Genomic DNA, 19,808 nt, shown 5'->3' on the forward strand with positions numbered 1-19,808 from the left:
CTTTAACTGTCATATATTTGGCTTGGCTTGTTGCATTGTGTTAATTGTAGCATTTCTTGATTTGGTACGTGGCTCCTTATTGCTTTGCTTTCACATTCTTTAATCGTAGAGATTCTTTTGAATTGAATTGTTAAATTGGTTACATTTATTGATTTTGTTTATGGATTGGGTTGCACGCCGTAACGGATTTGGTATATGATTTTGATATGGTGAAATAAGATAGGATTATAATATTGATTCTGATTATATGGTGGGATCGGGTTGCGCGTCGCAACGGAGTTTATATGTTATTCTTGATATTGATATGGTGAAACAAGGGAGGATTGTGTTTGTACGGTGGGATCGGGTTGCGCACCGCAACGGATTGTGTGTGTTGTATTCATTGTTGTATTGTGTTAGCTTCCAGTATTTTCATATGATATTCTAAGGAATGATATTTCTGGACTCACTGATTCCGAGGATTGAGTTGTTTTCATTAGTTAACTGCTTCGTCGTTATTTCCTATTTTCCTTTCCTATTATTATTATTATTATTATTATTATTATTATTATTATTATACTGCGTATAGGTTATTGTAAGTGACCCGCCTTTGCCTCGTCACTACTTCGTCGAGATTAGGCTCGACACTTACAGAGTACATGAGGTCGGTTGTACTCATACTACACTTTGCACTTCTTATGCAGATTTTGGAGTCGGTCCTAGCGGATGTCAGTTGATTGCTCAGATTGATTGCTTGACGGAGACTTGAGGTACAACTACACGACGTCCGCAGCCCTGAAGTCCCCTTTCATATCACTCTAGTTGTTTACCGTATTTCAGATAGTTATGCTTTCATTCAGACATTTATTTGTAGTACTCTAGTCGCTCGTGTAATTGTGATATCAGTTCTGGGATTGTATCTAGATATCGATGTCATTATGATTTTCTCACTCTATTTCAATTTATTCAGTTTCTTGGTTTATTATTTAATTTGAATTGTTAAAAATAACAACAACAAAAATACTATTTGTATAGTTGATTTGTCTAGCAAATGAAATGTTAGGTGGCGCAAATAAAAATTCTGGATCATGACAATTTGTGATAGGAATTAGGTCACTTGTTTGTTTCTGCAATCCGCTATAGTATATGTGTATTGGTGCTGATGTTACCTGCACCCGTCACTTTATAGACTTTTAGGTATTTATATATTCATCAAAGGAAACTTGTTAAACAATGGTCTTTTTCAATATTTGAAAATTATATGTAAAATGTTTGTTAATGATTTAAATTTGAAACAACTTCATATGAGTCATGACCGACCATCTGTCCTTTTTCACCAGAAATCAAACTTATTTTGACCACAAAAAAAAAGAAAAAGAAAAGAAGCCGTGCACAGATTTTTTAGCTCAATAAAATATCATTGTCACTTTCGAAGCTTGCCTTCTTTAAATGGTCTCTTGATTTTTCTCTCGCTTGACGAAAAAGTGTACATACGTGCAGCTTCCACCGCCATTTTCTCCTCCTCAAAACTCCCTCTGAATCCCATAACTTGGCACTTTGAAACCTTGAAACAAACTTCAATTATCTTTCTTTGATCTGTAATAACTGAAACAAACTTAAAGTTTTTCTCTTTGATCTGTAATAACTACAATTTCCTCGCAGTTTGAGTAATCTAAATCAATAAAGTTTTAACCTTTACTGGTATTTTGGTCACTAATTTGGATTCTTGATTTGAACTGTGAACTATGGGGTTTGAGAAAGACAAGGCAAGTTCATCATCCCATATTCTGCAAATCCCAAGAGAAGATACACCACTTTTAGCAAACACCCAACACCTTTCTTCACCTTCCAAAACTTTTGCTAATGTTTTCATAGCAGTAGTTGGAGCTGGAGTTCTTGGTCTTCCTTACAGTTTCAAGAAAACAGGATGGGTGATGGGTACTCTCATGCTTTTATCAGTAGCCACTCTTACTTACTATTGTATGATGCTTTTAGTCTATTCAAGGAGAAAGCTAGAATCCCATTTCAAAGTTGCCAAGATTTCATCTTTTGGTGATTTGGGATATGCTGTGTGTGGATCTATAGGTAGATGTACAGTAGATGCTATGATTGTTATGTCTCAAGCTGGTTTTTGTATAAGTTACTTGATTTTCATAGCCAATACATTAGCACACTTATTCAATTATTCCATTGAAAATTCAAACCCTAAAATCTTGGGATTGTCACCTAAAAAGGTGTATATTTGGAGTTGTTTCCCATTTCAGCTGGGGTTGAATTCAATCCCTACACTTACTCACTTAGCCCCTTTGAGTATATTTGCTGATGTTGTTGATTTAGGTGCTATGGGGGTAGTTATGGTTGAGGATGTGTTGATTTTTCTAAAATATAGACCTGTTCTTGAAGCATTTGGTGGGTTCAGTGTTTTCTTTTATGGTCTTGGTGTATCTGTTTATGCTTTTGAAGGTGTTGGGATGGTTTTACCTTTAGAAGCAGAGATGAAAGACAAGGACAAATTTGGGAAAATCTTGGGTTTGTCAATGGCTTTCATTTCTTTGATGTATGGTTCTTTTGGAATATTGGGGTACTTTGCCTTTGGGGAAGAGACCAAAGATATAATAACTACAAATCTTGGTAGAGGATTGCTTAGCACCTTAGTACAGATTGGACTTTGCATAAACCTTTTCTTTACTTTTCCACTTATGATGAACCCTGTTTATGAAGTGATGGAAAGGAGATTTTATGAAGGCAGATACTGCTTTTGGCTAAGATGGATTGTGGTTTTGGTAGTCACTTTAGTGGCATTAATGGTGCCAAATTTTGCTGATTTCTTGTCATTAGTTGGGAGCAGTGTGTGCATTATTTTGGGGTTTGTGTTGCCTGCTTTGTTTCACTTAATTGTGTTCAAGAAAGAACTGGGATGGCTTGGTTTGACTTTGGATTCTGCACTTGTTTTAATGGGTGCAGTTTTGGCAGTCTATGGAACTTATTCTTCCATGCTGCAGATCTTTGGAGTCAAAGCTTGAAATTGGTCTACTTACTTCCTATTACAATTTAATTGTATCATGATATATATATATATATATATATATATATATATATATATATATATATATATATATACACTCTCTGCTCTAGGTTTAGTTCAAATTAGTCCCAACGATATTGTATTTTATCTTGTTGATGTGTACATAGGAATAAGATTAGACCTATTGAATCTAGATTATGGATTCTCCTATCATGATAAGTTTTTCTTTTAGTTCCTATCTATTTGTACTACATACAATTTCTTCCACCAATGGTCATTGATAAGTGTCTTACTGTTATGCCATGGAGTAAGTCACAGTAATGTGCATCTTTTTATTCTTCTTATTGATAGGCCAAGTTGGTTCTTTTCTGAATTAATACCGGAACTTGATATAATATGATTCACTTTGGTTTTATATTATGGCTATCGTAATGATCGGCACTATAGGCAGAAGTAAATTTCAAAGCCTACAAAATTGTTTTATTTTCCCTGCACATTCATGAAAAATGATACTGTCTGATTACCAGTCATTTGTTTTCATTCCAGTTTCTCCTGTTTTACCTGCTCCAACCAAATTTGACTAATTATTCAGGGATTCTTCTAGTTGTAAAAGCAAAATTTAGAGACTATAAGAGGATTGCAGTTTCCTGCTTTAGTTTAATTAAGTGTAGCCAGTTCCAAGCTCGAATTAAAGAGAAAAGTAGTGTAAATCATCACCACATGATACAAAATTAGAGCGAAATTGATGCATATGATTTATTTGATCCTACCACAAATCCTCAATCAACTTTATCATAATAACTGACAGTCAAGTGGATACAAATCACTCTCGAACCTAAATAACTCTAAACTAGGAGCTGACTGAAAAGAACAGAACATTATTACATGTTTTATACATTGAATATGGGTGAACGCAACAAAAGCTCAGCTCACCTTTAAATAACAATAGGAGAGAAGGAAAGGGTCAAAATACACACACCCTCCCCCACCCCAAAGAAAAATGAAAGAAAAACCCAGCTAATGAGAAAATATTAGATAATACAACTCTTCGTAACACTCTCTCATGCCACAACGAAAGACTAGCTAATCACAACCAATTCACTATCCCTACAACCAAAAGAACAGACCAAAGACAGCTTTAAATAGAGGGGGGAAACGAGACCATATGCGAGCAAGGAAATCCATTACCACATTAAAATGCTTTCCAACTATCAGAATCTCTCTTTGGTGTCTGACTCCCCACTGATGTCTTAAATGGTTCATGATGGGACCCAAATGGATCTGCATCATCAAAGGATGAGAAACCATGACCATAATCTGTGTCACGGGTGCTGCCGATAGAATCAAACCTTGATAGTGACTTTTGAGGGGGGAAGAGCCCAAAATTATAATCAGAGTCTGCCGTGCTGCGAAATGAATCAAACCTAGCGAAGGAGTCACGCTGCTGGGACGAACCATTATCATACTCAGAGTCTGTAGTGCTGCGCATCGAATCAAATCTTGAAAACTCACGACTAGCAAAGGGGCCACCATCGTGCGTGTTGAAGGAATCATATCTGGAAAAGCTGCTCAAGGGCTCCTCAGACATATCACTAGATCTTCGAGGCGTAGAACTAAACATAGGTGTGCTAGGAACCGAGTCAGCGAAGGCAAATGGACTCTTTTTCTGGAACGTGTTATCCGCAAGTGGGGAGCCACCTGCATTATAGGCTGGTGTGCTAGGAACAGAATCAAAGAAAGGACTTTGCCTAGAGAACAAGTTGTCTGCCTGTGGGACTCCGGGGTTGTAACTTGGGGTGCTTGGAACAGAATCAAAGAATAGGCTTCGCTTTGGGAACTGGTTCTCTGAGTAACTGATCCCACTATTGTAACTAGGGGTGCTAGGAACAGAATCGAAAAATGGGGTTTGCTTCGGGAGTGTGATGCTGGAATTTGTGGATCCCGTTTTTATAGGCTTTAGGCCCCAGTCATCATCATCAAAAAGAGAATCCTGCAATACCGCGAAAAATTAGCAAACATAATACGGCCCTTCAAACTAAGCCCATGACAGATGAAATATTTCAAGCACCACAGATAAGCAGAAAATTGTCTAGACCAAAATGCAGTAGACATGCAGTGACAAAACAAAAAGGCATGCAAAAGGATGCTTAGGCCGAAGAAATGTTGGTGGCCCCGGAAGATGTTTTTCCTATAACCTAGTAATTGAAAAAGCGAAAGAACGAACATCTGACGTATCCATTTACCTTTTTCTTTTCTTTTTTTCTTATAACAAAAATGAAAGAGATGTATCCACTTACCTTAGAAGCAGAATTGAAGTCCCACGCAGCATCTGCATCACGGCCTGTATCAAATGCACCCCAACCAGATTCATCAAAACTTTTGTCCCCAGAGAACACAGACTCAGTTCCCCAGTGTTCACTGCATTAGTAAAGTATACAGAAGTTCAGATTTCTAAGAAAAGTTAGCAGATTAGAGAAGCTGAATCCATCAAAGAATATGACTGAATAATAGAATAGGTGTGACATTATTTGGAGAATACAACACCATGAGAGATCAAATCACCAAAAGAGAAGAACAAAAACAACACATTACCTTTGGGCAGCATTGGGTGAACCATCAAAAGTACTGTCCTTCCTATTCAGTGATTCTTCAAATTCTTTTGACGGGCTCTCAACTGCACTACTTCTGGTTGGACTATCAGCTGGACTTCTTGCTGCATGGGCAGTCTCCACATCACTCTCTCTAGCTTTTACTGGGCTTGGTAACTTCTCTGCCTTTGCATCAGTGCCAGCATCGGCAGATGATTTTCCAGTATCATGGTCATTCAAAGAAGATGCTTTCTCCCGAACCAATGGGCATTTTGGTTTAGGAGGGGCAATGACATTTTGTACATCGAGAGTGAGCTCTTTCACAAATGTGAAATCTGAGGACAATTATTCAACAATACAATGGGTGTATCATTTTGGACAACTTGAAAAAAATTAAAAAAAATAATAATAATAATAATAATATTGCTACTAATGTGCTATGCCCTCTGTGAAGCTGAGGATGAAACAAGAGAACACTTATTCTTTGTGTAAATATTCCGAAGAAGTATGGAGCAGGCTACGGATATGGCAGGGAATATCTAGTCAGCCGAAGGAATGGTCTATAGAGCAAAGTTGGGCAGAGACATATGCAAGAGGGAAGAATGGGAGTGCCGAAATATACAGAATTGCTCTAGCTGCTTGTGCCTGCTATATGGCAAGAAAGAAATCTCATAATCTTCCAAGACAAAAGGAGAAATGCCGACGTCCTCATCAGGATGATTGTGCAAGATATACATGCTCGGGGGGTTGCAATGTGAAAGTTGCTGGCACAGCTGAAGACATTGAATTGGTATACTTAGTTGTAATGGTGTTGTCCACTGGTGCTGGTTAGAATAGATTGCTCAGAGAATTAAAAGTTGGAGAAATCTGTCAGATAGAACTTATGTGTGATAATCAAGTTGCCCTTCATATTGCGTCAAATTCAGTGTTCCATGAGAGGACCAAACACATTGAGTTTGACTATCACTTCATCAGAGAGAAAATACTCTCGGGAGTTATTGTTACAAAGTTTGTGAAGTCTAATGATGAGCTTACAAATATTTTCATCAAGTCCCTCATTGGTCCTCATATTAATTACATAGCTCGGTACATATGATTTATATGCACCGGCTTGAGGGGGAGTGTTAGAAAGCTAGTATATAGTAGTATGTATAATGTCCCACATTGGTAGAGAAGGGTTTAGTACTGTGTAAACACCCTATGTAAATAGGGCTAATGTAAGACACAAATGTATACAAGAAATTCTTTCTTCTCATGTCTTGAACTCTCACACAAGCTTTAGAGGTTTTTGCTTTGTATGTAAATATTTTCTCCCTGGTAATGAAATCTTACTTACCCACAGAAAGAATTAATAATAATATAAAAAAAAAAGCACAAAGCAAAGGGAGGAAAAGAAGATGATCCGGTGGTCTCTATAGGCACTATGAAAGTCAGTCTTTTAATCTAAAAATGATAAGCTGATAAGATGGTCTCTGGACCACTTTGGAGGCACTTTGAATGTTTGATTTTAAAATGACGTTTTACAGCGTACCTTCATCATCAAATTTATCCCACTCTCCATCCCAGTCAGCTGCCCCCTCTTGGATGCCCGGTTGCCAACCTTTACAATTATTACTAATATATCAGAAAGTATTAAAAAATTAAAGCAATGAAAATCAGAGCAGCTTAGGCAAAAAAATACAAGAATCATCAAAATGGCATGTTATCCCATTTTCCCACCAAGATACAGACCGTTAGATGGACACACACAGCTCTTCGACATCAGAATTAGTCCCAACTCATGATCTAGATGCACATGGTCTCTTTAGAGAAATTGAAATATATACTCCTTTTAACTTGTATACATGCCACATATTACATTCTCATACTATCAACAGGTGCTTTTTTATTTTATAATCAACAGGCTAGAAAACTATAAAACTGAAAGAAATCCTAATGCAGCCAGCAAGAAATTAATAATGATACCCCCAATAAAGTACTACACTGAACTTGGGTGCCAAAAGGAAGGCTTCGGCTTGAGGCTGAAGCCAACAAAAGTAAAACATAAATGGCACTTTAAAGAACAACTAAACAGCCGGGTAGAACCCAAAGCAAGAGTGAAACTACGAGCTAAAAGCAGGCGTGCCTCTCTTATAAGAGAATATGATACCATCCCCCACTTTTGGCGCACTTGTTTGATGAGCTAAGCCATTTCTCGCGAATACCAATAACTCATATGGGATCAATTCAGAACCAAAAATAACAGGGAATGCAGGAAATAAATTTTCGACAATGTTTTTAATCTGGATTTTATGGTATCAAGAATAAGAACATATAAAATAGCTCAATGAAAGCACACATAATTGCAAGAACTACAAAAAAAATACTAGCGCAAGTACCAAATGGAAGCTCAAGCAGAGTAGTTGGTTTGGCCCGTAGCCCATAAGTTTTGCAGCGTTCGTTCAATGCTTTTACTAGCCCCTCGAGGTCTGCCTGAATCTGATTAGCACGGTCCTACAAAAGCCAGAGTTTAAATCTGAAATGTTCTAGCTATCTCCAGCAAATCTATTAGTGGTAAAATATAGCTACCTGGATACCATCAGTTTTGCCATCTTGATCCATTTTGACAATCGTTCTATAAAGCTCCATTTTTTTCTCCTACAAAAGGTTCAGCAGAATTATACAATATACTAGACGCTAGCACATCAGTGAATTGGGTTAGGAAGAGCCACAAAAATACCTGAATATCCCGAAATGTGGCCTCCTCAATTGTCAACTTAGAAGCAACATCTCCAGTCTGCTTGTATTTCTCTTCATATTTTTTAGCCAGTAATTCGACCTGTAAAATGGTCAACTTTTATTAGTTAACAAATCATTGGCCGTGTGCTCAAATTTGTTGTGTTCAAAATAAGCTTTACCTCTTTTTTGTCAGCAGAAGTTCTTTCGGTGATCTCATTTAGTCTATTATCGCATCGGCTTTTGTATAGAATCTGATGTAAAAGGCCAAAGAAAAGCAGACAGTTTTAGTGATGTGCTTTCAACTTCAGCTATCCATTGCTGAACACGGCAGCAAGGAAACCCACCGATCAGTTAATATAAATTCACGGCTTCAGGAAGAACAGCACAAAACCAAGGCTATAAATAAATGTATGACATGATTACCCTAGAGCATATAAAGATATAATCACTAATTATTCAGAACTTGGCAAGCCATAGCCATAAGACAAAAACTGGTAATTCACGTGGCCTGAATGAAATGGAACACCTTTAAGCTGGTGTATGATATATGAATAATAAAAGACACTAAATAGTAAGTGAATTTCAGGCTCAAAAGTCAAAAGATTAGTTAAGGAGCCAAGTAGAAATAGTGGAACTGTGACCTGCACTCTTAATCTCAGCTGAATCTTATCATCCAAGACCCCGCTGCATTTTATGGTTATGGGTCATAATTCTATATTCGGCCAGATCTAGACACCCATAACTACTTAGTATGTGAAGGTTCCTGCTGTTAGCATGGTGTACCAAAATAGTGCAGCAGTGAAAAACTCAGGAAAAAAAATAGCTAGTCAAGGTGTGCGCAAGCATTAACCTTATGTTTGTGCTAATCTTAGTGCAAACTTTACCAAGAATCCAAGCGGCCATGCAAAGTCATCAAAAAGATTGAAACTGACTTATTACTAGGATGGACGAAATCGGTTGCATGTAGCTGCTTGTCTGGCACTATTTGGTCACTAATGAGATAACAAGTCAAACAAACTAAACACAATCAGTAGTACACATAAGAAGGAAATTCTACCCTGGGAATAACACCTAATATGTCCCCCAAGGGCGTGGCGGGACCAATTTCAGGATTTATGTCCCAGCTTAGAAACATTGAGAGATCTATTTTATTTTATTTTTAATAAATTAAACATTGAGAGATATCTGAATAAAACCGAGAGAACTTTAGATACATAACGATCAAGATACTCACTAATTCTTGCATCTTTGCATGGTAGAACTGAATTTTTTCTTTGGCATCTAAAATTTCCTTCTCCAGGTCCATGACCTGTGATTGGCATTATGGCATAAGAGATAAAGGAATAACCGTCAATTACTATTGGTTATTAGGAGTACTCATCAATAAATCAAGCTTTAACTGACAAAAGAACTTAAGTATCAAGTTAGATCAACATTTTTTAAATCAAATACGAAGATTCAGCATTGTTCGTTAACAGCACCAACTTTAACTGGTAAAGAACGAAATTTTATTACCAATGGCTTCAAAGCAGCATTTGCAATTCCACAAAGTCCAGATATTATGAGCATGTGAGAAATATCCAAAAATTTACTGCTTATGAAATTATGACGGACCAGACACCATGTCAGTAGCATATATTTTTCACAATCTGAAGCAAACATAATGCTTTGCCCGCAAGGTTACAGCATAGTTTCTATTCTTCAGTTCCTAAACAGAATTACGCTTGCCTTTCCATACATCAGATCCAAAATAAAGTAAACACAACAAATGACGTAACAAAACACGGAAGAGACCAGATAGTCTCTTGGAAGATTTACCCTGTGGTATATTACACACTTCAACAAGTAAACATTAGATATGAGATTTGACAAAATGACCACCACTCTAGTACCTAGTGAAAAAGATCCATCCCAAATACCAGTGTTTCTCTCACTGGTTGTTCATAATTCAGGAAGCAATTATAGAAAAGAAAAGAAAAAAAAACAGAAAGGGGGATTTGAGCCAAGTGAAGGAGACTGGAAAAAACATTTGAAAAAACATTTATAGTCGACCTTCTTCTCTGCATCAGTTGCTTCCTGGAACTTCGAGTTCAATGAATCCTGTTCCTCTGTACTAAGTTGGTCAACCAGATGCTTCTCCAATACTGGAACTTTCGGCTTCTGTTTACTAGGCTGCACAGCTTCATCAGGCTGGGGAATGGGAACTGGACGTGGAGGCTTCCCCGGAGCACCAGAAGCCACTTGGTGTGCACCCCTTGGCCCCTGTGTTTGCTGGAAACCTAGAGAGGAAGAATGACGAGACTAACTGAATAGATGGAATTCACAAGTGAGATACTCGATATAGATACAACAAAAAACCCAGTGTAATCTCACAATTGGAGTGTGGGGAAGGTAGTGTGTACATAGACCTTACCCCTACCTTGTGAAGGTAAAGAGGCTGTTTTCAATAGACCCTCGGCTCAAACGAAAAAGAAGCCATAGCAATAAGCAGTAACAATAACAAGATACGAAGATACCTGAGCGAAAGAGACAACATGAAGTAATATAAATCTAAGAATCACAAAATACGAAAATATAGGGCAGCCGGAGCGAAATCAGAGAATACAAGAATAATACTAATACTACTAGTATGAAAAAGAAATACATTTGACTCCCTACCCTAACTCTCGACCTCCACACCCTCCTATCAAGAGTCATGTCCTCGCTAAGCTGGAACTGCACCATGTCCTGTCTAATAACCTCTCCTCAATCCTTCTTTACCCTACCTCTATCTCTACTCAGACCCACAAAGGCCAACTTCTCACACCCCCTCACTAGGGCATATGTGCCTCTCCTTTTCACATGCCCGAACCTCTTAGCCTCACTTTTTTGCATCTTTTCCTCCACGGGAGTCACTCTCACCTTGTCTCGAATATCTTCATTTCTAACCTGATCTCTCCTGATATGCCCACACATCCATTTCAACATTCTCATTTCTGCTTCTTTTATTTTTTGGACATGGGATTTCTTGACTGGCCATCACTCAGCTCCATAAAATATAGTCAGTCTAACCACCACTCTGTAGAACTTACCTTTTAAGTCTTGGTGGCACAAGAAATACCAAATGCCTTATTGATTGACATACTAGTTATCCCACTCTTGTAATTCCTTTAAATTGTATTATCAATTTTTCACCATATAAATGAGTCCGTGAAAATAGTAACTAAGATTTAGCTTCCTTCTCTAACTCAATAACATAGAAAGTGATCTGAAATTCTTACCCCTCTTATAGAATATCACCGGTTTCTATAAAAAGAAATAATCCATCTACCACATTTATCTACTACATTCTCGTTAAGCATTCATCTACTACATTCTCTTTAAAAAATGTACAGCATTGTTGTAGTACAAATAAAAAATTTCATCGTTAATTTCTGCTTGATTCTATCCACATGCTACGGTACACTAACAAAAAATGCATACATGTGTGCCGATCATGTACTTGAATAAGTGGATATGAACACCAAACACAAGGGAATATAAATCTTATAATTTTCGCACTGTTCAATGGAAGGTCTTATATTAACAAATCTAAAATTCTAAACCACAACTATGATATTTTTTATAAGCCTAAACCACACTTAGAGATATTAACCATTATTAGATCAAAGAAGAAAAAGTTTTTTGTCAAACTTCAGAAAAAATATTTAGCAACCCATATGAGTAAGTTGTGCTTTTTAGGATTAATATTTTTAATAAAAAGCAAAAACAAAACGTTGAGTAAATCCAAAGAAATGAAAGCAGAGAACATTGATTTGTCTTGCTTCAACAAACTCTAAGATTATTGAAGCTCTTCCATGCACACCAGCACCCCCTTCAAATCCACCTTTCTCTTCCACAAAACTCCCTGTTATATATTTGAGATAAAAGGTTCTGAGGTAGACATTTGAAAAGGATCTTAGAAAAATGTTCCATGAATGTATTCACAACAACAAAATAATTATGCCTCATTTAAAACTAGTCAGTTCAGCTCGAATCGCACCTCATTTCAAACTAGTCGGTTCGCCTGGGAATCATCAATATTCATTCCACTCCATTTGGACCCGCTTAATTTCAACAATAATTTGTCTCTAGAGGCAAATATGGTTTCTCTAGAAGTTCTCCATATTTTCTATCTACATACAAAACGTTAAACAAACTAGAGAGACTCTTGGCAATCACCGAACATAAGTGTACTTCTAACATGACTAAATCTTAACCTTAACCAATTGGTTATAATGGTATCGCCTAATATGCCTTTTGTTTTTATTGTGTTTTGCTTTCAATTATGTACGACTATATTTAGAGATTGAAAGGTCTTTTAAAACAACTTCTCTCAATGTAATTTTGATGAATCTTATCCTTTTTAATACCTTCAGACATCGTAATGCCGCATATGTGGCACCAAAAGAATGGTGTATTTTGGAGGTCTACGTCGATGAGTTGTCAAGCGAACAATGTAGAAAAGCACCAGAGGTCTGCAGAGCTTTAAGCACAAAGTGCAATTAAGGCTTAGGGTTTAGCAAAGAGAGGAACTAATGAGGAAAAAAAACATAAATGTATGGGAAGAGAAACTAATCGCTGGATTTAACATGACTAAACCTTAACCTCAGCTAATTGATACAATGGTATCGCCTATATTTCTTTTGCTTCTATTGTATTTAGTTCTTATTTATGTATTTTAAAAGATTGTAGGTCTTTTAAGACAACTTCTCTCAATGTAATTTTATTCCATCTTATCCCCATTTAACACCTTCAATCATCGTAATGTCACACCAGAGACTAGCATATTTGGAGTTGTACATAGAATAGCCAAGCAAAGGCATAGAAAAGCCCTAAGGTCTACTGAGCTTTAAGCACAAAAAACAATCAAAATTCACACCACATGTTTTACTGAAGAAAGGAACTAATGAAGAAAAAAAGAAAACCATATATGTAATACAAGAAAAACTAATAATAAATGGGAGAAAAGGATTAGGATAGAACAATTAAAAAACTACAATTAAGAGAAATACATGAAGTAAAACATCACGTCAATCAAGTTCAAGAAACATTTAACATCTTTTATTTAGATGTAAAGATGAAGTTTACAGCGATTAGTTTTCTTATGCTAGATTTATAATTTGTTATTCCTAATTACTAAACAGTTCATTCATAATGTATTGTTAACAATTTATCACTCTACCAACAATATTTATTACTTAGTGTTGGTATCGTAATGCCTTAATACAACGATGCCTGCAATATAGCTCCACCCAAGCAAGGCGAATGTGCAGAACCTGATTAGCTAGCTTCAAAACTTAAATGCGCCTTAAGCAAGCCTCTAAGAATACTGCTACGTATGACATGGTCATACCATCTCAAGTGACCATATTTCGTTTTATCATCTGAGTGCTACTTGTACTTTATATCAGATGTGCTCATTTCATATATTGTTTAATAATGTGTGACTGCACATATATCTTATTATTCACCTTTTACATTTTGTGAATATGTTGGGCCTTAGATGCCTAATGCTCAACTGGCTGGTCACATAACCATTATTTCTTTGATGAAGTCTGGTCTCATAACCATTATGTTCAACTTGTCTTTCACTTTTGTAGGTTTTTCCTATCGCATAACACTCCTCCATTCCAGAAATACTGTTTTTGTTCTTTTTTATTTAAATAGTACATAAATCTACAACCAGAAAAAGGATAACATAGTTTGAATAAAGCCCCAAAGTAAAAATACATTCCGCGTCACTAGGACAACAAACAGAATTAAACCTACGGCAAAAAAAGATGCCAACATCAAAAACCAGTACAATCTGTGAAATATGTTTTACTTCGATATTGTCTCATCTTTCAGTGCTTCGATCTATTGTATAGAAGATTGGATGTCTTTCATAGAGAATCATACCTTTCTGTATATTATCTACTTTTTGGTATACCTCGCTTTCCCATTATCAATAAAATAAAACTTTTTATATAGTTCATTATTTGTAATGTATTGAATCCGCTTGACCGAAGATACAGAAGCGGAAAGATGGCAAAGCGGGTTCATATATTTCAAGAAGGTCGTGATTTCGAATCCCTGCTGCTATTGTTCTGTGGTTATATGTGATTCGTGCGTGAGTTTTACGTCTTTACTCCATCCGTCCTAGTTTTTCCTTCCTTTCTATTTCACTTCTTTTTCTTTTCCTTTTCTTTCTATTTGACTTTGCAAATGTATGTATTTTACTTGTTTTCTTTATTCTCATCCAATAAGAGTCATTTAAAAGTTCATTTTACGTTTTAAGAAATTAAAACTTCGTGATTTTGCTTCTATTTAATAAATTTGTTAAAATATGCAAGTATAATGTTTTTATATTATTTATACTTTATTGATTTAGCTTATGTTCAAATTAAATGTTTTGGATTCCATTGGAATCGTTAGCTTATAAGTTGCTTTTCTTTAATAATTTGTGTTAAAATGTTTATAACTCTTTATATTTGTTGTCTTCTTCTCAGTAAATAACAACTTTGCTATTTATAAACAAGAAATAGATTTTTCTTAGAGTTCAATAAAAAATTTAGAATTATTAAATAGATTTTTTTAAGTTTAAAAGGCAGTTGATATTTTTCAAATTTAAATTAAATTAGATAGATAATTACAAATATTTAATTAAAGTTTTATAGTTTTTGTTAAAACAAATTAAAAAATTCAACGTTATTTAATAACTAGCGAGCGCCAACTCCAAGTTCAAAATGGTTTCACCTTGAGTCCGAGTTATGAATAGGGGAAAAGGAATGCACATACATAAATCACATTTGTCGGGCACAACGACGTCCATATTTTTATTTATCGTCTTTTCAGATTGAACCCGCTTGTATAAAATTCCGGGTCCACCACTGCTCACAAACCATGTCCAAAACATATATGTGCATAGTGTAAAAAGGGTGAAATATACCTGATGTGTGTCTCCAAGCTGTCGCACCATGTGTTCCTGTAGGCTGACCAGAAGCAGGCAATAACGACTCGTCAAAGATAAGATTAGCTGGAAGGACTGAAGGAAGAGGGCGACCTTCCCTGTGCCGCTCCATCAGGTAAAGTGCAATGCAGAATTCCCTCAGAGAAAGCATGCTGTCATTGTCTTGATCCGATAAATCCCACACCTGTTTTAAGACCTCTGATAAACCAAAAGCAAACTGCATTAATGTCCCAAAGGACCAAGTAAACACCAGTTTGGCTTTAAGATAGAGACCAAGATATTCTAAGATAATTGTAGGCAAGATTCTCAAAAGAGTAAGAGATATGCTATCACACTCTAAGTAGGTCGTACAAACAATGTTCCAAAGAGCCAAGTGACCAATAGCTTAGCATTGTGACACAGCAAGTACAATGCCTCAAAGCAATTGTAGCGACAAGTCTCAAAGAAGTGAGAATCATATGCTTTACCACTAATTTGCTGTTCCTTTTTTTAACATGGTATGCTCTACCACTACTGTTTACTAACATTGTAAGTTTCTGTTGCAAAAGCTACTAGCTGTTGAACGGAAACTGTAAAGCTAGGAAACCTAAAGTAAAAGCCCCAAGAATGGAACTTCTTTGTTCAGGGAAGAATGTACTTGGTGAATTCCATTTTCTGTCCAGTTTATACTCTATACGACGACTTTCTTATTATCATAAAAATTATATTTCATATTTGTTTTTTAGGATATTACAAGTAATTATGGTAGTCGCAGTAAGTTTCAGATTATTACTCACTTCAATAGCATACATGGTCCAAATGTGTCTTTAGTAATCAATGGTCTTTATCAAAAAAAAATCTTATGCTCAATGTTGTTATCCTCAAGTCCCACTTTTTCTCGCAATCCATTTGTAGCTTAATCCAAACTCACCCACTTGTAAGGTGCTCAACAGAGTGAATTACACCTTTTAACAAGCAATAATGCAGTGTCCACAGGACCTACTTTATATACAAAGTAACACAATTATTTTCTTCTATCTCTAGAAATACGATTGGGACTCAAATTAACTCCTTAATCTCCGTGTCCAGCATGTAAAATTAATGGACAGAGTACTGCTATTATGACGTTAAGATTCTTTATGGCAAGGCAACTTCTACCAATAACTAATCTACAGATGACAACTGGCTCAATCCATCAGTGAGGACTTGTCCAATAACAGGACATTTTGGCATAGGTAGAATGTCTTTTTACTAAACTATTTAGACGTAATGGGGAATCTCTACATCCAAATAGTACACAGTGCCATGGCTCTTTCAAAGTGATAGTTCTAATGGCACCGAGTCCATCCTACTAATACTCCGACCAATGATCCAGCAGCAAAAATTTGATTCTGGAAATTAAAATTTCTTCCACAAGACAGTGACTACAACTCTTCCAGTGAGATTCCGGAGATCCAAACTGTTTTTTCTTTTTGGTGACTGAGAAGTCTCTGAGGGCCAATGGCGCACGGTTTGAAACTCGATGGATAATGGGCCCGTCATTCTATCCTTCTCCACTTAAACACCAGGCTTTTGTCTGCAGCAGGGTTCAAACCTGTGACGTGCGTCTAACCCACACATCACAAGTTGCGCTCTTACCACTATACCAAAGCCCTGTGGGCTTCCGGCAATCCAAAATTTTCCGACAACTTTTCGACAACCATTTCCTTTTCAATGACTCTTTCTATATAAGCAAACTCAAGTTGGTTTCCCTAAGACAAGTAAAGTGAAGTAAATATCAAGAGAAAGGGAAAAACTAACAAGAGAAGTAAACATAAGTCAGAAAAGGATAGAATTGCACCATTTGCTGAAGTTTTGAGCAGTTTGAATCCAATAAACAGTTCAAGAGGTAACAAACCTAAGCGCTTACTCTTAGTAACAAGAAGGATCGAACAGAAGGACACGGAATCTAAGAGCTAAATCAGAGAGAGCAAATCGCACCTCGAGGCAGCTTCCAACTTAGAAACAGGCTCCGTGCCTCCGTGCCAGTAATTTTTCCATCCCTGTCTGTGTCCACTGCCATAAATACTTTGCTATACTTCTGATAGTCAGACTGCGTGATCCTTGGCCACGGAAGCTGAGACTGGCCTGGAAGAGAATTTCTAGCTGCACTAGGAATTGCAGCAGAACTTTGCACTTGAAACTGTTGGTTCGGTCTCACAATCAAATGAGCTTGCTGGTGCTGGTGAACCGGTTGCTGAGGAAGTGTAGTCTGCGAATCAACTGAGCTAGCCTTTATAGGAGGTTGGGGCCCTGTAGGTGTTGGGACTGTGGCTGATGAAACTGCGGAAGATATAGTTGGTGTGGAGCTTTGCTTGGGTTGAACTGACGCAACTGAAAAAACATCTCCAAAGAGTGAATCCGATGGAAATCCATTTCCTGCCACTGGAACGGCTTTAGGAACTTTAGCATCAGGCAGGTTACCATGCGACAAAGTTGCATCATTTGATTTTGATAGATCTAGTTGCAGTGATGACGTGGTTGCTTGTTGGGTTTGTTGTGCAGAAGGCGTCAATGCAACAAGACCAAATGCATCCTGACTTCTAGAACTGACACTTGTATTTGGGGCTTGGGAACCAGGACCTGCTTGTGAGCCACCATTCCGACCAGCAGGCAAATCAGTGGAACTGGGAGGGCGAGAAGCTACAACAGTACTTCCAACTAGCATTCCTTGACCAGAAATATTTGGTTGAGATTGGAAACCAGGGCTTGGATTCGAGGGCCGAGGAGGCCTCATGTAATGACTTTGCTGAGCTGGTAAGCCTTGTTGACCCCTAATGCCAAAAGTTTGAGATGCTGTTGGAGTAGCACCACTAACTGGAGGAACTGCAGCCCCAACCTTATTAGTTGGTTGGGGAACGGGTACAGCTGCAAGGTTTATTTGGGGGGCAGGAATTTTAGCTGAAGCTGGAGTGAATAGTGCAGCCTTCACTATTTCTGGAGTCAACTCTCGTTTTTGTGCCACTGTGACGAGCTTAAGAGCATTATAAAATTCTTGGCGACCAAGGAACCCAGTACGACTTTGATCAGCATAGGTCCATATCTACATAAAGCAAAAGAAAATGTGAAATTTAGTATTAAAAATAACATTAGTACATCGATAGCTCCAGATATCTAACAAGAGTCAGAGAGACTACACAAACTACTTCTTCCCCAACTTGACTATGTTGAACTTGATACCTAGACCTGACTTCTAGCAAGCAGCATATTAATTGCAGAGCTACTTAATACAACACCAGCTAGAATATCGAGACACGGTTCAACAATCACAGGCTGAACCACAAAGTTATTTGTCACTCTTTTTCCTCTGCTCAAGTTTACTAAAACATATTTTACTAACTAGGTCCTGGATTCACCAGTAAGCTCTTTCTTCTTTCCCTCAGTTTGTGGACCACTATTATGTATTATTAGAATTGAAACTGAAGGTTTCAAATTATCAAAACATAGCTATGGTTGTGACAGTTCTTGTAAAAAAAATCATCTCACCACTGGAAGAAACTTTTCAGTATCTATTATCCATTATCATAATTCCTCAAGTTCCTGAAAATTAGTTCGGTATAATAACTGCAAAAACTTACTTTTTGCCAAACAACTGAATAACCATATATTCCATCTCAGCGCACCCCCTTATACCTATCATGCGACAAAATTAGCAGCTAAAATGATCTAAAAAATTATACCTAACGTGCTTCAAACAATAGAGCAAGAAAAAAAAAATTGAAGTACGTAGCAATCACGTGAACTTCATGGCTATGTGAAACAGTTCAAACTTAAGCGCATTGAAACAGGACCAGCTTGCCTAATTATGAAAACTTAGTAGCATAACAAAAATTATATTAATTCTATTTCTTCTTATTAAACGGCAGGTGGCAAAAAAACAAAATGCAGAAATGAAAAAACCTGAGCGAGGACTGGTTGAGGCAAATTGGAGCCTTTGAAAAAGGCAACAGCCTCAGGGCCACTGATCCGACCATCCTGATCGAAATCAGCTCGCCGAAAATAGGCCTCAAATTGATCCATATTCGGCGCAGCCATTAGTAAATTGATATACTGCTTTTACAAATCCTTCCAACTTATTGCGACACTGAATTAGATCTGCGAGTAAAGCAAGCGTTATCGACTCATTTTATGAATGATATAAAAATTCGAAGGGTTTTAGAAGATCCGACGAGTTCGCCGACGGCGACTTGCCGGTGGAGTAGCGGCCGGTGGGGGCGGGGAATAGAGAGGATGATGTGGCAAAGTGAGAAAACACAGTGCATCCACCGTGGTAGCTTTTTTGTCTTTTGATCAAAGCTTTGTGTTCTTCGTTTAAACGGAATAGGGCCAAAAATGCCACTAACTAACTGAAATAGCTCAAAATCAAAAATGTAATTTGTTTGTTTTTTGTATCAAAAATATCCCGTCTATTTTTTGAATCACTCTTAAACTGTTAGTTTTGTGTCAGTCTAATTGGATTAGATTTACTTACATAGTCATCCACCTAAGCAATCCAATATGTCAATTTTTC

The 19,808-nt window shown here is 37.1% G+C and overlaps 2 protein-coding genes across 2 annotated transcripts; one reads left to right on the forward strand and one right to left on the reverse strand.

Annotated features, from left to right (window-relative positions):
* The first annotated feature begins 1,432 nt into the window (after positions 1–1,432).
* LOC107781506 (amino acid transporter AVT3C-like) lies at positions 1,433–3,298 on the forward strand. The gene has a single exon (XM_016602220.2). It carries the CDS (start codon positions 1,725–1,727, stop codon positions 3,000–3,002), a length of 1,278 nt encoding a protein of 425 aa, XP_016457706.2. The 5' UTR covers positions 1,433–1,724; the 3' UTR covers positions 3,003–3,298.
* Positions 3,299–3,750: 452 nt separating this feature from the next.
* LOC107781505 (uncharacterized) lies at positions 3,751–19,620 on the reverse strand. Its single transcript, XM_016602219.2, has 13 exons — positions 19,199–19,620; positions 17,240–18,341; positions 15,260–15,478; positions 10,363–10,589; positions 9,545–9,619; positions 8,490–8,561; positions 8,312–8,410; positions 8,161–8,229; positions 7,971–8,085; positions 7,124–7,192; positions 5,597–5,927; positions 5,302–5,422; positions 3,751–4,994 (listed from the first exon to the last, which is right to left on the reverse strand). Exons 1-13 carry the CDS (start codon positions 19,331–19,333, stop codon positions 4,197–4,199), a joined length of 3,432 nt encoding a protein of 1,143 aa, XP_016457705.2. The 5' UTR covers positions 19,334–19,620; the 3' UTR covers positions 3,751–4,196.
* Positions 19,621–19,808: the final 188 nt, after the last annotated feature.

The sequence above is a fragment of the Nicotiana tabacum genome, chromosome 17, assembly GCF_000715075.1.
Source record: "Nicotiana tabacum cultivar K326 chromosome 17, ASM71507v2, whole genome shotgun sequence".
In the NCBI taxonomy this organism is placed as follows: Eukaryota; Viridiplantae; Streptophyta; class Magnoliopsida; order Solanales; family Solanaceae; genus Nicotiana; species Nicotiana tabacum.

Excerpts from the sequence above, each read along its gene's own strand:
- LOC107781506 (XM_016602220.2), top strand. The coding sequence starts at position 1,725 with ATGGGGTTTGAGAAAGACAAGGCAAGTTCATCATCCCATATTCTGCAA.
- LOC107781505 (XM_016602219.2), bottom strand. The coding sequence starts at position 19,333 with ATGGCTGCGCCGAATATGGATCAATTTGAGGCCTATTTTCGGCGAGCT. Across the intron at positions 8,562-9,544 it reads ATGCAAAGATGCAAGAATTA|ATTCTATACAAAAGCCGATG; the intron begins GTGAGTATCTTG and ends CTTTTACATCAG. Across the intron at positions 8,086-8,160 it reads GCAAAACTGATGGTATCCAG|GACCGTGCTAATCAGATTCA; the intron begins GTAGCTATATTT and ends TGGCTTTTGTAG.